The following is a 12,500-nucleotide window of genomic DNA, read 5'->3' as shown; positions in this document are numbered from 1 at the left end:
TGACAGATATTAATTCATTCCACAAGCAGTTTTCTTAAACGAGTAGTTTCCACATCAAGGTTCTTCCTAACAGGCATTTTCAGAATCAGTTTTGAATTTGTATTTCACTATGAAGAAGATACGGATTGCAATTCCTATGCTCTGGAATTCCCGTTCTGTGTAGCTCACTTTGCCCTTTCTCTTTCAGTTTTTTGAAGGCCTATAAACATAGCTGTTTTCATGCGAGCATTTGATTATCCCTGTCTTGGTTGCTTTTTAGGTTTTAGTAGGATTTTATGTACTGTACTGTTGTTATCTATTCTAATGTACTTATTATCATGTCATTTTTAATGCCTGTCAGCTACTTTGAGGGCTGTATGTGTTTTGGGAAAGTGGCAAATAAATGCATTAATAAATATGCTCTGAAGTTGCTTTACATTGTTAGAAATGTATCCATTACTGTATACATTTATAGTGGCACATAAACAGAGATGGAGAGCATCAATCATTCTTTCATGTGTGTAGCTGGGTTTGACATTTGGCCTTAAGTAGATACTAAATAGATATAGTTCATTACATGCTTTCATATGTAACATATAGAGGCTGGTGGTTTTTCTGAATCTGATTGAAAGAAAGCACAACATTTTTCCTTATTCAAGACCTCAGTAGTGCCTTAATCTGTTGCAGTAGGACCCAGGAACAGGAAATTGACCTCACATAGTAAATTCTTTACAGATTTGGTCATGTTTTTAGGACCCATTTAAACTTACATACACAATCTGTGAATGTATTTCTGGACTGAAGATTATGACAAGCCAAAGTAAAAGCAAATCGAACTGAAACAGCAAGAAAAAGCTGTAAGCAAATAAACAGAAAAGAACGAGAAGAATGGCTGTATGTTACATGTTAAAGAAAGGAAATAAAGTTGGAAGCAAATGCAGGAGAGACAATCTTCTCCTTGATGTGCAATCAGAAATGCTAATGTACTGTATTTTAATAGGATGATCAAGAAGAGAAGTATATAATGTAAAAAGTAAAATGTAGTCGTGTAGCAACACAAAATATGGTGCAAAAAAGCATTGCAAATAAAAAACGACATGTAAATGTGTGCCTACCATTTTCCAGATAAGAAGGGGCCGTACCTTCTGAGGGGTCAAGGCGGCGAGCCCGCCTTCCATGTTTGGAGTTGTTGTGTACAAACATGTTGTCTGAGACAGCCAGAACATGGCCGTCCACATTGACTGTTGTTGATACAACAACCTGGGGGAGAAAAAGAAAAGAAGCACATTTCTTTTTTGAAGCATATAGTCAGAAAATGTAGTGCAGCTGCTACAATAAGTTTAAACAACAAAGTGGAAACATATAATCTGTTCCTTTTCTCTGTACATAGATTTATTCATAGATGCATTCACTCCTTTTTGGCTATCAGTAGAGATTTTTCAGCTCACAGTTTTTTTCCTCCTCCTCAACACCCGCTGCACTAATTAGAGTTTAATCTCCTATTATGCTAACAAATGAATTCAATTCAGGGAAAATATTCTTCTAGCCATTAGTTTCAGAAACACCCCTCTAACCACTCATTTTAAAAGCTACTGTTTTGATTGATCTGTTGATATATTGATTAGATAGTTTATCCAATTAAAATTTGTACACTTGAGACTGTCTTCAAATGAAGAATTGTGAGCACTCCAAGTCAGAAGGGAAAAAATATTTTGCTTAATAAATCAGTAACTATATGTAACTTTCTGTTTTCTCTCCAGAAATGATCTCTAGGTCACTTTCACAATTACATTTAATGTCTGATAATGAACTTTTTTGCATCTGAAAAGACCAAGTTTAATATGAATACTAAAAGTGCTTTCAATTCATGAAAAGTATCCATTCTCAAGTTTAGTCGGACACTCACTGACCCTGCTTTGCCAATGAAAATTCCTTCTTTATTTTTAACTGAAAGCTTTCTGTACTTGTTTCCAAGTTTAGAGTCTTGCCATAGAAGAGATGTCAGACTTAGTAAGTTTTTTTTAAGGAACAGTTACAAAAATGCACATCCTTGGCATTAAGAAATTCTAGCCCATAGAATTGTGAGTTGCATTCTAGAAATCCTACTGTAATTATCAATGGATGAAAAGTCTTTACTTATTGTATTTTGAGGTACATATGTAAGTTACTTTCAGTAGGCAGTGTTTATTACCATAATACAATATGGCCAGATTTGGCAGCCAAATTTATAAATTTATTATGAAAGGTTCAGATTCTCTAACTTTATTTAAACAACTCTTGTACTGTTACTCATGTTTGTCCTGCCCTTCCCAGTGGAGCAATTGCTCTACATTTTTGGCTGTATCCAGTTGTGTCCCTCCATTGATGGAAAGCAATTTGATCCAGCAGAGGTTTTTGTTAGCAGAAAGGGGGAGATGATATTTGATGTTGAGGGGGTGCAAGGGACTGCAAAGGGAGAAGGAAATCAGCAAAAATCATGATAGATGTTGAAGGGGACTTGAGGAGAAAGGGAGAATTTGTGAATCGCATTTCAGCTTGTGGAAGCCTTTACTGAATCAAAGAGCCTTCCATCAGCAGTGAAACAATTCAATACAACCTTTTGCTTTTAGTTTAAAAACAACAGAGAATGGTGCTACAGCATATTAAAAGGACCAACCTTTTAATTTCTGTTGGGAGGGGAGAAATGGAAAAAGGTGTATCCTACGACAACTTACTATAAATGAAAACACAGGACACTTTCCCTTTCCCAGTGGGTCCAAGGCATCAGATGTAAATTCTTTCCTATTTTCTATGTTTTAGATCACCTTTGATCCTGTTTTTTTCCACATGCTGTAATTAGCTATCAGCTATTACAGCACCTTCTCCTGTATATTCTGCCTCCTCTGAGCCAGCCATCTGTGTTCCCCTTGAGAGAAGCCTGAGGGTGTTTCTCTAGAAGTCTGTGATTCTGCAGCCTGCACTGTTTTCTCCGAAGAGTCAGACTGTATTGCTTCTCCAGGACATCCATTATGGGAGATTCATAAAGTTGGACTTTGCCTCCAGTATCCCAAATTCCAGTCCCTGCAGTCACATTACTAGGCTAGTTGCTTTTCACTTTTAATGAATTATAGAGGTGACTGACATCCCCCAGTCCTATGTACATATAATGCTTTTAGAAACAGGGTATCGTAAAGCACATTAAAGAGCAATTCTAAGGGAAGTTGGGGTTCCTTCCTCCCGTTGCTAGGCCACAGTATGTTTTCCAAAAACAGATAAAATTGTATTTAATATATAAAACACGTTTTGTTCCGTCACTGATATATAGGTCAGTAATCACAAAAGGAAAATTCTATGGTTCAGCAAAAGTACATATGCTCTCTCCTTTGTTTTATTGGCTCATTCCTGCAGCGCACCTAAAGAAAAGTGCTGAGATAGTAAAACAAGTTGAAAATATTGTTCAAGACCTGACATACTGTTAAATCCACTTAACTCTTCTAAGAAGTAGGTAGCTTAGTTAAGGAAACCCAGGGAAGTCTTCCTAGTGACTTCCTACTGGCTACATTGCCAACCACAAAACTAGTCATGGCTGATGCTTCATTTAGTCACTGGTGAGACATGAGGGATATTTCCACTCATTGCAGGTTTTACCTTATGCTCTGTTCAGATGGATCAATATTATCAATCCACATGAACCTGAGCTGCATGAAAAATTGAAGCTTGGTGCAATTATTCTGAAGAGTTGTTTTTCTCTCCCCAACTTGGCTAGCATCATTTGATTGGGTTGGCTATGCAAAGAAACCCACGTTACATTACTTTAATAGTAAGTTACTCTTCTCAGAACCATCTCTCTGACTGAAATGTTTCTAATCTAAAATGTTATATTGCTCCATAACTATTCCCAGTTAAAACAACAACAATCTGTTAAAACAGAAAGTTTTCTATATTGGTTTTGAGTTACCTACAGTAGTTTTTTTTTATATAAAACTGCAACAAGAAACAAATAGAAAATAACTCTTATTAAGAAAATTGACTTTTATATCATGAAAACCATAAAGATTGAGCCAAAACCCAATAAATTCCAGGAACATTAGCTGCCCCACCCCACCCCAACAAAGTAAAACAATGGTATTTGACATGTAACAAAACTTTCCTGAACAGTATAACTACTCCACTACATAAGGATTTTTTAAAAAAATAATCCTTAGATGTTTTCAAGTTCTTGGTGGTTAATCTGTGCAAAACATATACAAATTGTCTCTGTGCACATCAGAGCTTAAAACCTGAACTATTGGCCAGCAAGAGGTACTGCCCTGCCCTTTGGGATTACTACACATGTTCTTGGTGGTGGTGGGACATCTCAGATTAGGTCAGATAACCAGAAGAGGGGCAGCTACTGTTACAATGGAAATGAGAGAGGCGGGTGCTCTTGTTGCTTTACTGAGTGGTCTGGAAGGTTGGGAGATCTGACTTGCGGAGGTCACAAAGAACTGAAAATACAACATGCAATTAAATTTGGCCAATGTTCGTAACAATTAGGGAGAAACGATAGAGTCTCCTTAAATCAACTGCATAATGCTTCTTCTGCGCAAGTACTTGCAAGCCTTAGCTCTTTTTGAAATCTGTACCTGGAATCTTCGCATATCTCGTGGGTTGCCTGCATTCTTCAAACAGTTCTGATTGCACTTGAGGAAAAACTTTAGAAAAAATCTACAAAAATACAAAATTAAAATTTGTTAGGGATGTCAAAGATACAGGATGGATTTGAAAGTATGCAGCAGATTCTATACCAAAAATTACAAGTGGAGTGTTGCCAAAAACAGAATGCCATTTTTATTGTTTTATTTATTTCATCTATAAACTGAAGCTCATACCAACAGCAGCATGCCCTTGAACAATCGCATCTTCCAGTCTTGAGAAGAGAATAGATATTTTGGGCCAGATACTTAAGTGAACAGTGCAGATCAATCGGCCACATTTATAGTGTGCTCTTATGCATGATTACACAGAAGTAAATTCCACTGTGTTCAATAGCATTTACTCCCTAGTAAGAATGTTTAGGATTGCAGTCTCAATCTGAAATTCCATGCCTATTTATTTGGAAATAATCCAATTGAACTCAGCAAAATTTACTTTCAAATAACTGTGTGTAGGACCAGGATGCTGTTTAATACAAAGACAGACACGGAAATCAAATGTGTGACTAATGCATGCCCCCCCCATAACTGCTATAATGACTTACAATTTATAATTTCTTATATATCGGGGTTTAAAAACCCTTGTATATTTTTTCCAACTGTACACTTGAAAGCACGTGGGAAAGATAATCTTATCTTATTCCAACAACATTTAGACTTTGCCTAATAGTATAGCTGCTCACTGTTTTTTAAAGGGTGAAGAACCCTTGATAGCTATTCAGTCCAGTATCCTTGGTGGAGAAGGCTCAATTGTCATGACTCATGACCCTGACCCTGAGCAGCAGTACTGATTTTGACACACAGGAGGAAGAAAAACAAATTGGATCATGAAAATCAGTGGTGCCAGCCAAGGAGATACTGATGGTAGGCCAGGGAGATGCCCCAGCACTGAGTCTGAGCCTGTCATCTAGGAGCTCCTTGAACCAGAGGCCTCAGAATTGGATCTCCTAGAGGCAGCACCCTGTGAGCCAGATTCCCCTGAAGATCCAGTCCCCTTTACACCAGGTGTCCCATGCTTCTCAGTGCCTGCTCACCTGTATAGGCAACACACAAGGCAGGAGCTGATGAAAGGGTGACACAATGCTGGTTCCTAGCCACAAGGACTACCCCTTTAAGTTTCTCCACTCTTTGGGAAGGGGATGGCGCTTGAAATGGGTATTAGGCCTCCATTGAGTTCCAGGTGTTGGTGAAGTAAGTTGTGTGCTTGGAGCTATGCAAGGTACTGCAACCCTAGCTTCTCCCTACATACGACTGGACTGGCATCCATCATCATGTCTCTGTACCCCACTCATGGTCAGAGCGGGACACCAAGATCCACAAAACACCATGAAATAAATAGCAGGTTGTACAGTAAAAAAAGTTTTCATCAGTTGCACCTTTTCTGTTTCAGCTTTTAAATGTTTAGTGCATCAAAAGATAAAAATTGAAGACACAAACTGGGCATTTCAGCCATGCCATATAGGAAACTCTTATATGTAAGAGGTGAGCAAGGTCTCCCCACCCTTTTCTTTTTTCCTTCTTTAACAACAACAAGAAGAAACCCCTGCCATAACTTCAAGCAGCACCATGGCTGCCCTGGCTGCATTCTTGGAATGGAATATCTTTGGGAACATTACTATGTCACAAGGTAGCGTTGCTTCCAGAGGCACTCTACGCTGGAAATTTGGGTCAGCCCTTGAAGCGTCAGTAATGTCTCTTGTTGAAAAACTGAAAAGAAAACCTTGGCCACCTTGCATATTTAAGGTGGGAATACCATTTTGTTTTATTTTTAGAAATTCAGCCCTCCAAAGATGAATCTCCTCCCTCAAAGATTACACCCCTCATTCACACAATTATTTCAAACAGTAATTCTGTAAGCGGCATATATGGTTGGCAGAGACCTGCTATAATCTTAATTATGCCAGTGGTGTGTATGCAAACCCACTGGCAACTGGGAATGTACAACAGGCTGAATACTACCATGGCGGGAAGTCCCATGCAAGGAGAGGCTCAGAACATGACATCCAGAGCACAACCTCATCTAATCACTCTGAAGCACCCAGCAACCTAGACACCTTACATACACATGGACTACTGATATCCAACAGCTACTTATAGCCATGGGCAAAACAGAGGTCTTTGGGCCATGCAATCAGTATCAGACTGCATCACCTGCACCACCAATGAGTAGCAAGTAATGGGAAGAAGCACATCAGTGGGTAAAGTTCACTTTCTTCCTGAGCCCTTACCTATTACTCTTGCAGCCTGGATGCTGCACCACTGACCTGCAGGCCAGTGACTTCATTTGTATTAGTGGTAGTTAGAGGCTGCAGTGCAACATAGTTCCCCCTACTATTCTGTACATTTCCTTTCCCATGGATAAAGGCTTAGGCATAGCTATGCACCTCCACTTCCCAGCCTCCACGCAGGAGGGCAAGAACTTGGCTTAACACAGCTAGGAAAAAAACCAGAGAAACAAGAGATATCATTTGATGCACTACAAATTTAAGGTCACCAATAAGACTCAGGGTGAAATTCAACATTGCACTAATATGATTGTACCATCAGCGTGTGCTTTTCTGCTTGCCAGATGGAACAATATCCCCTTGCCTCTCCCTGCATGCAGTTCTGACCCTGCAGAGTGGATTGGGGGAAGGGGTAGAAAAGCCTCATTGTGCTAGTACAGGGGTCAGCAACCCGCGGCTCCGGAGCCGCATGTGGCTCTTTTACACCTTTGCCGCGGCTCTGGGGCGGATACTAGCAAGGGGAGGAGGCGCATTGTGCGCCCCGACACTCCCCACTGTGGCGGGCGCTGTACTGGCTGTGACGTCGCATGGGGACGGTGCGTGCGTTAGTCACGCACCGTCCCGATGTCACCTTCCCGCCCGCCCGCCTGCTACATTGTAAGGGGCATGTACGCTGGTCACTGCATTGAAAGGGGGCATGTACACTGGTCACTGTTTTGAAGGGGAGTGAAGAACACACACACACAAAAAGGTAACTTGTTAATTTAACGTTTATTTCTATGAGGAGGAGTAATTCTGAGGGGTCAAACAAAGAAATAATTAAAAAATGACAAAAAAGTTATTTTTATAATGACGAGTTTTGCGGCTCCCAGTTTTTTTTTCTTCGGAAACGGGTCCAAGTGGCTCTTTTTGTCTTAAAGGTTGCAGACCCCTGTGCTAGTAGGATTCCTTCAGCTGGCTTCTGCCAGCACAATGGGTTAGTTAAATCTGGCCCTTCAATTTAATGGGGTTCTGGGCAAGCTTGGACAACGAAGCTTGAAAAGTATGCCTTCACCAACCTTATATGCACAAAAAATGGAGACTTTTCTTTTGTTAGTAGTAGTTAGCAGTAGTTATAACTGGTGAGAAAATAGAATTGCAGACTGTCCCCCCCCCCCCCGGTATTTTCAACAGTTAAGAAGAATCCTTGTTTCTGATACAGTTAACATGGGCAAAACATATTACACAGTCTACTTCTTCTTCAAAAGTATTCCAATAACCAGAATAGTATTAATAAATTATTATTATTATTATTATTATTATTATTAACCACCAAGGCACATCACAAGGTATAAGAGCACAACTCTTTGCTTGGAAGAGTTCAGAGGAAACAATAGAGAAAGGGGAGGGACATGAAATGTATTTCATTAAACTCTTCTTAGGCTAAGACTGCAATTCTAACTCCACATACTGGGTAGTATACCCCAGCAAGACCAATAGAACTTACTTCTGAGCAGATATGGTTAACGTTTACTATTACAGTGCAATGCAAACCCAATATCTGCTGGGATGTGAAAGTTTGGGTTAAGTTGCTCCAGCATTCCCAGCTGAGCCAAGGCTATCCCAGTGTGAGTCCCTCACCCCAAATGACCCAGCAGTAGCCCCTCCCAGGTATATATAAAGCTCCATCAAGAAGCAGTGGTCTAAAACATTGAGGTTTTGGACTCAAATTGACTAAGAAAAAATACAGAGCTAAAAGGAATGTCAAGGGTTTGCCAACTGTACCCTGATGCTTGAAACAAGAGGCATCCTACCAACAGACATCTCCACCGGTAGATACCTTTAGACATGTAGATGGCAACTCTTCAAGGTGTCATGTAATCAAAATATTTGCTTTATCCAAGCTAATGCTTGTGCAACATACTCTTAAAGACCCTGAGTGATGGAGATGCCACCATAAATCTAGACAGCCACTTCCAAGTGCTCCACTCCAGTTCATAGGTGTCTATCCTCCAGCTTAAATATCTTAGCTCACTCTTTTTAACCTTTTCTAAAATTTACAAAGCATCACTCAGTGTATCTGAAAACTATTATCAAATTCCTTCTCAGGTACTACAATCTGACCTATTCACCTTGGGAAGGACCCATCTCCTGTCTACACACACACACACACACACACACACACACACTGTTCACGTTAGATTCCACGTAATAGCAACTACACTGGAATATGGTTTGGTGGATTCTGAATTGAACTTGCTGTCATGAGAAAACAAATGCAATACTTGAAAATTTTGTTCAGTCCAATTTTAAGCTAAAATAATGTTGGGGAAGGAGATATTTATTCTAGGAAAAGCACTTTCTTTGATCCTAATTAATCATCCCTCAAAGGACTCTTTAAGCTGTGCCTGGGGCAAAGCCCCTAACAGCTTAAAATATCCTGGAAGGAAGAGTTAAATTAGGGTCTAGGGATGTGCAGCCTGAGGTAAAGGTAAAAAGGTAAAGGTACCCCTGCCCGTACGGGCCAGTCTTGACAGACTCTGGGGTTGTGCGCCCATCTCACTTAAGAGGCCAGGGGCCAGCGCTGTCCGGAGACACTTCCGGGTCACGTGGCCAGCGTGACATCGCTGCTCTGGCGAGCCAGAGCCGCACACGGAAACGCCGTTTACCTTCCCGCTGGTAAGCGGTCCCTATTTATCTACTTGCACCCGGAGGTGCTTTCGAACTGCTAGGTTGGCAGGCGCTGGGACCGAGCAGCGGGAGCGCACCCCGCCGCAGGGATTCGAACCGCCGACCTTTCGATCGGCAAGTCCTAGGCGCTGAGGCTTTAACCCACAGCGCCACCTGCGTCCTGCAGCCTGAGGTACACTTCCCCTAATCCCAATTTCCCACCCGAATTCCCATACACTATGACTATGGAAAGGTAAAGGTAAATATATTTCCCCTATACCATTCAAATCCAGGGTTGAGTCTCTTCTTAGTTACCTGTTCACCTGTTGCTTAACCTTAGAATTTTAGGCTAAGTCCTGTAGAACTGTTACAATGATAATGATGATAATGAATTATTCATCTGTTAGTATTTATTATTGTTTATTTATTAAAACAATCTGTTAGCTGTTCTACACAGCGCTTTTTTGCTAGAAAAATGGGTGCTTGTCATCACAACGAAGTTGTTACAGTAAGTGCCGCACCTTTTAACAACAACAATGAGAGGTGTTGGTACTGCATACCCTTGAGTAACCCCAGAAAAACAGCACTGGCTCTTCTCAAGGCAATGCACAAACAAAAGTGAATCTAACAAACTTCCAAAAAATGGGGTGGGGGGAGGAACACAGCAGAAAAAGCATATCAACCAACCAGCTGAACCAGAGGTCAAACAGAAGAGATCTGCTTCACAGTCCCTCCAGAAGTTCAATAAAAAGGGTGAATTGCAACTTCAGTGGGAAGTTCAATCCACAGCCTCAGGGTAATTGATGTGAAGGTCCAGTTTGTCCCCTCAATAGTTCTCATTTCACTCTGAGCAGGGCACAAGAAGATTACCAAGCTGGCATGGAGGGCAATATAAGGACAGTCATTGATAGGATCTGAATTATGAAGGGCATCGTTAGGTAGATTTAGTTTGCAAGGGTTCAGCTAGAGTGGTTATTAGGACAGGAGAAAGAGTAAAACAATGCACCTATTAAATTTGGGCTAAGGTTTTGGCAGTGTCACAGTTTGCAGTTCTATATCCAAAGTCTCAAAGTACAAGCTCTTCCATTGCAGCTTCGGGCTTCAAAATCCACCCCCTTGAGTGTTTTGCAACAGCATATTTCCTATGGGAGAAATAAGAACTCACTGCCCACTATTCTTTGGTTTGCAAGGAGCAGCTTAAAACAATATGATTCCTAGCCCAATGGTAGCCAGTGTGGTGCCTTCAGAAGGTTGGGCTACAACTCCTCATCACTGACCACAGGCCACTTGGTTGAGGCTAGTGGGACTTGTTGTCCAGCAACATATAGAGGGCACCATGCTGGCTACCCCTGCCCTTTCCCATCACCCTCTGCCTCCTGTTGCTGTGAGCAAGAGAAGGTAAAGGAAAAATGTGGCTGTGAAGGCAAATGCTGGATCTGATATTGATTAAATTGTTACATGTGGACTGAAGTAAGCAGCAGGAAGCACTGGTGAACCGAGTTGGACTAAAACAAGAGAATATTTAACATGTTTATAGTGAATTTTAAATGTTCAAAGCAATTTATATGCATGATCACAGTCATCCTTTCAAGATAGGGGATATTCCTCTAGTTCTGCAGTGCCCACAGACCTGTTCCCAGGTGCCCACATGGTTCTCTACTCTCCTTCTTACAGAGTAAAAGTTCTTGTTGCTGTCATAACCCAATAGGACGCTGGCTCCTGCATACCTCCGACAAGCCAGAGTGAAGAGGAGGGAGAACATATGGGGAGGCAGTGGTATAAAGCATGGGAGCTGCTAGCTGTTGCAAAGACACAGAGGGGAGAAGGGTCAGTAGAGTTGCAGAGAGATGTGGGAAGCATCTAGTCTTCCTCAGGCTTGTCTTTATGATGGCTACCTTTTTGTTTTCCTGTAGCTGGTAGCAGTGATACAAATGTTGTAAGTACAGGTAATCACACTACCTGCTTAGGCTTGGGTTTTAAAGTGACTACAAAGAAGGGCGTTTTTCTTTAAAGCCCTTAGATCACCTTATGAATGGGATATTAATTTGGAGATATTAATTTAATAGGAAATTATTTAGAGGTGATGGGGGCGTAATGATGAATGGGGGTAATTGAAGTGGAATTAATTTGGAGCAGAATATGAGTTGCAGGATATATTAACTGGGAGGGAGGTTAAATTAATCAGAGGAACTATTTTAGGTCTTTGTGAGTTCAAAGAAGGAATAAACAAAACACATGCTCAGAGAAACAGTGGCAGGGGTGTTTGAAAATAAAAAGTGCCAAATTATTTCAATTCTAAGGTCTGGAAATACTATTCTTCCCCCAGCTCCACAACAGAAGATGACAGACAATGTTGTTAAATCTGGAGAAGATGCCACTGCCAACCTGGTGCCCTCTTGACCTTGTTGCTGCCTTGTCCCACCACCAGCAAATCCACTGCCATGGCTACATGAGTTTTAGGAAAGTATAAACCGTCCAGGACTCCTGTGGCACCTTAAAAACTAATACAATTAAGATTACCACATCTACAGTGGGGTCAACCCCACCCCGCCACCCAGCTCTTATCCAGAATTATGGAGACTGAAAGTAAAAGAAAGAAACCAGAGTTCAAATTTCTGTGACTCAGTGAGCTGCTGGGCATTCTACTTTTTGTATTGAGATCTCTGTGTGACATTCCATTATTTTGTAGAATAATGTTTGTTTTAGTGGGTTGTTTTTTAAAACAAAACAAAAACACACACAAGCAGTTGACATATTCTGCCTGAATGGAATACAAGGCAGCCTTTGACAGATGTTCTCGCAACCTTTTATAGTATAACTGCAGATGAGATACTTTTAAGAAATGTGGCATCATGTGATTAACAGGTGGATGGCTCCTCCCACCTGGCACACTCGGCCAGCCCACGAGAGGTGGGGAAGATGTACTGTTGTTTGAATACTATGTGTAGGACTAAGGAATGCTGGATTTCAGTGT

General features: G+C 41.0%; 1 protein-coding gene across 23 annotated transcripts in view; it reads right to left on the bottom strand.

Moving 5' to 3' along the window:
* Positions 1-12,500, bottom strand: part of EBF3 (EBF transcription factor 3) — a gene marked incomplete at its 3' end in the record, with an annotated part of 669,366 nt that overhangs the window by 528,398 nt on the left and 128,468 nt on the right. For 16 of the 23 annotated variants that reach the window (XM_079977373.1, XM_079977384.1, XM_079977391.1 and 13 more), the window contains 2 exons: positions 4,584-4,665; positions 1,095-1,239 (listed from right to left, as the gene is read on the bottom strand). In XM_079977373.1, coding sequence (XP_079833499.1) covers positions 1,095-1,239; positions 4,584-4,665 — 227 coding nt within the window. The remainder of the gene's footprint in view (positions 1-1,094; positions 1,240-4,583; positions 4,666-12,500) is intronic. The other 7 variants (XM_079977395.1, XM_079977374.1, XM_079977393.1 and 4 more) reach the window with 1 other exon arrangement.

Source organism: Podarcis cretensis, assembly GCF_951804945.1.
Source record: "Podarcis cretensis genome assembly, chromosome: 5".
Lineage (NCBI taxonomy): Eukaryota > Metazoa > Chordata > Lepidosauria > Squamata > Lacertidae > Podarcis > Podarcis cretensis.
This window is presented reverse-complemented; position numbering and strand designations above follow the sequence as displayed.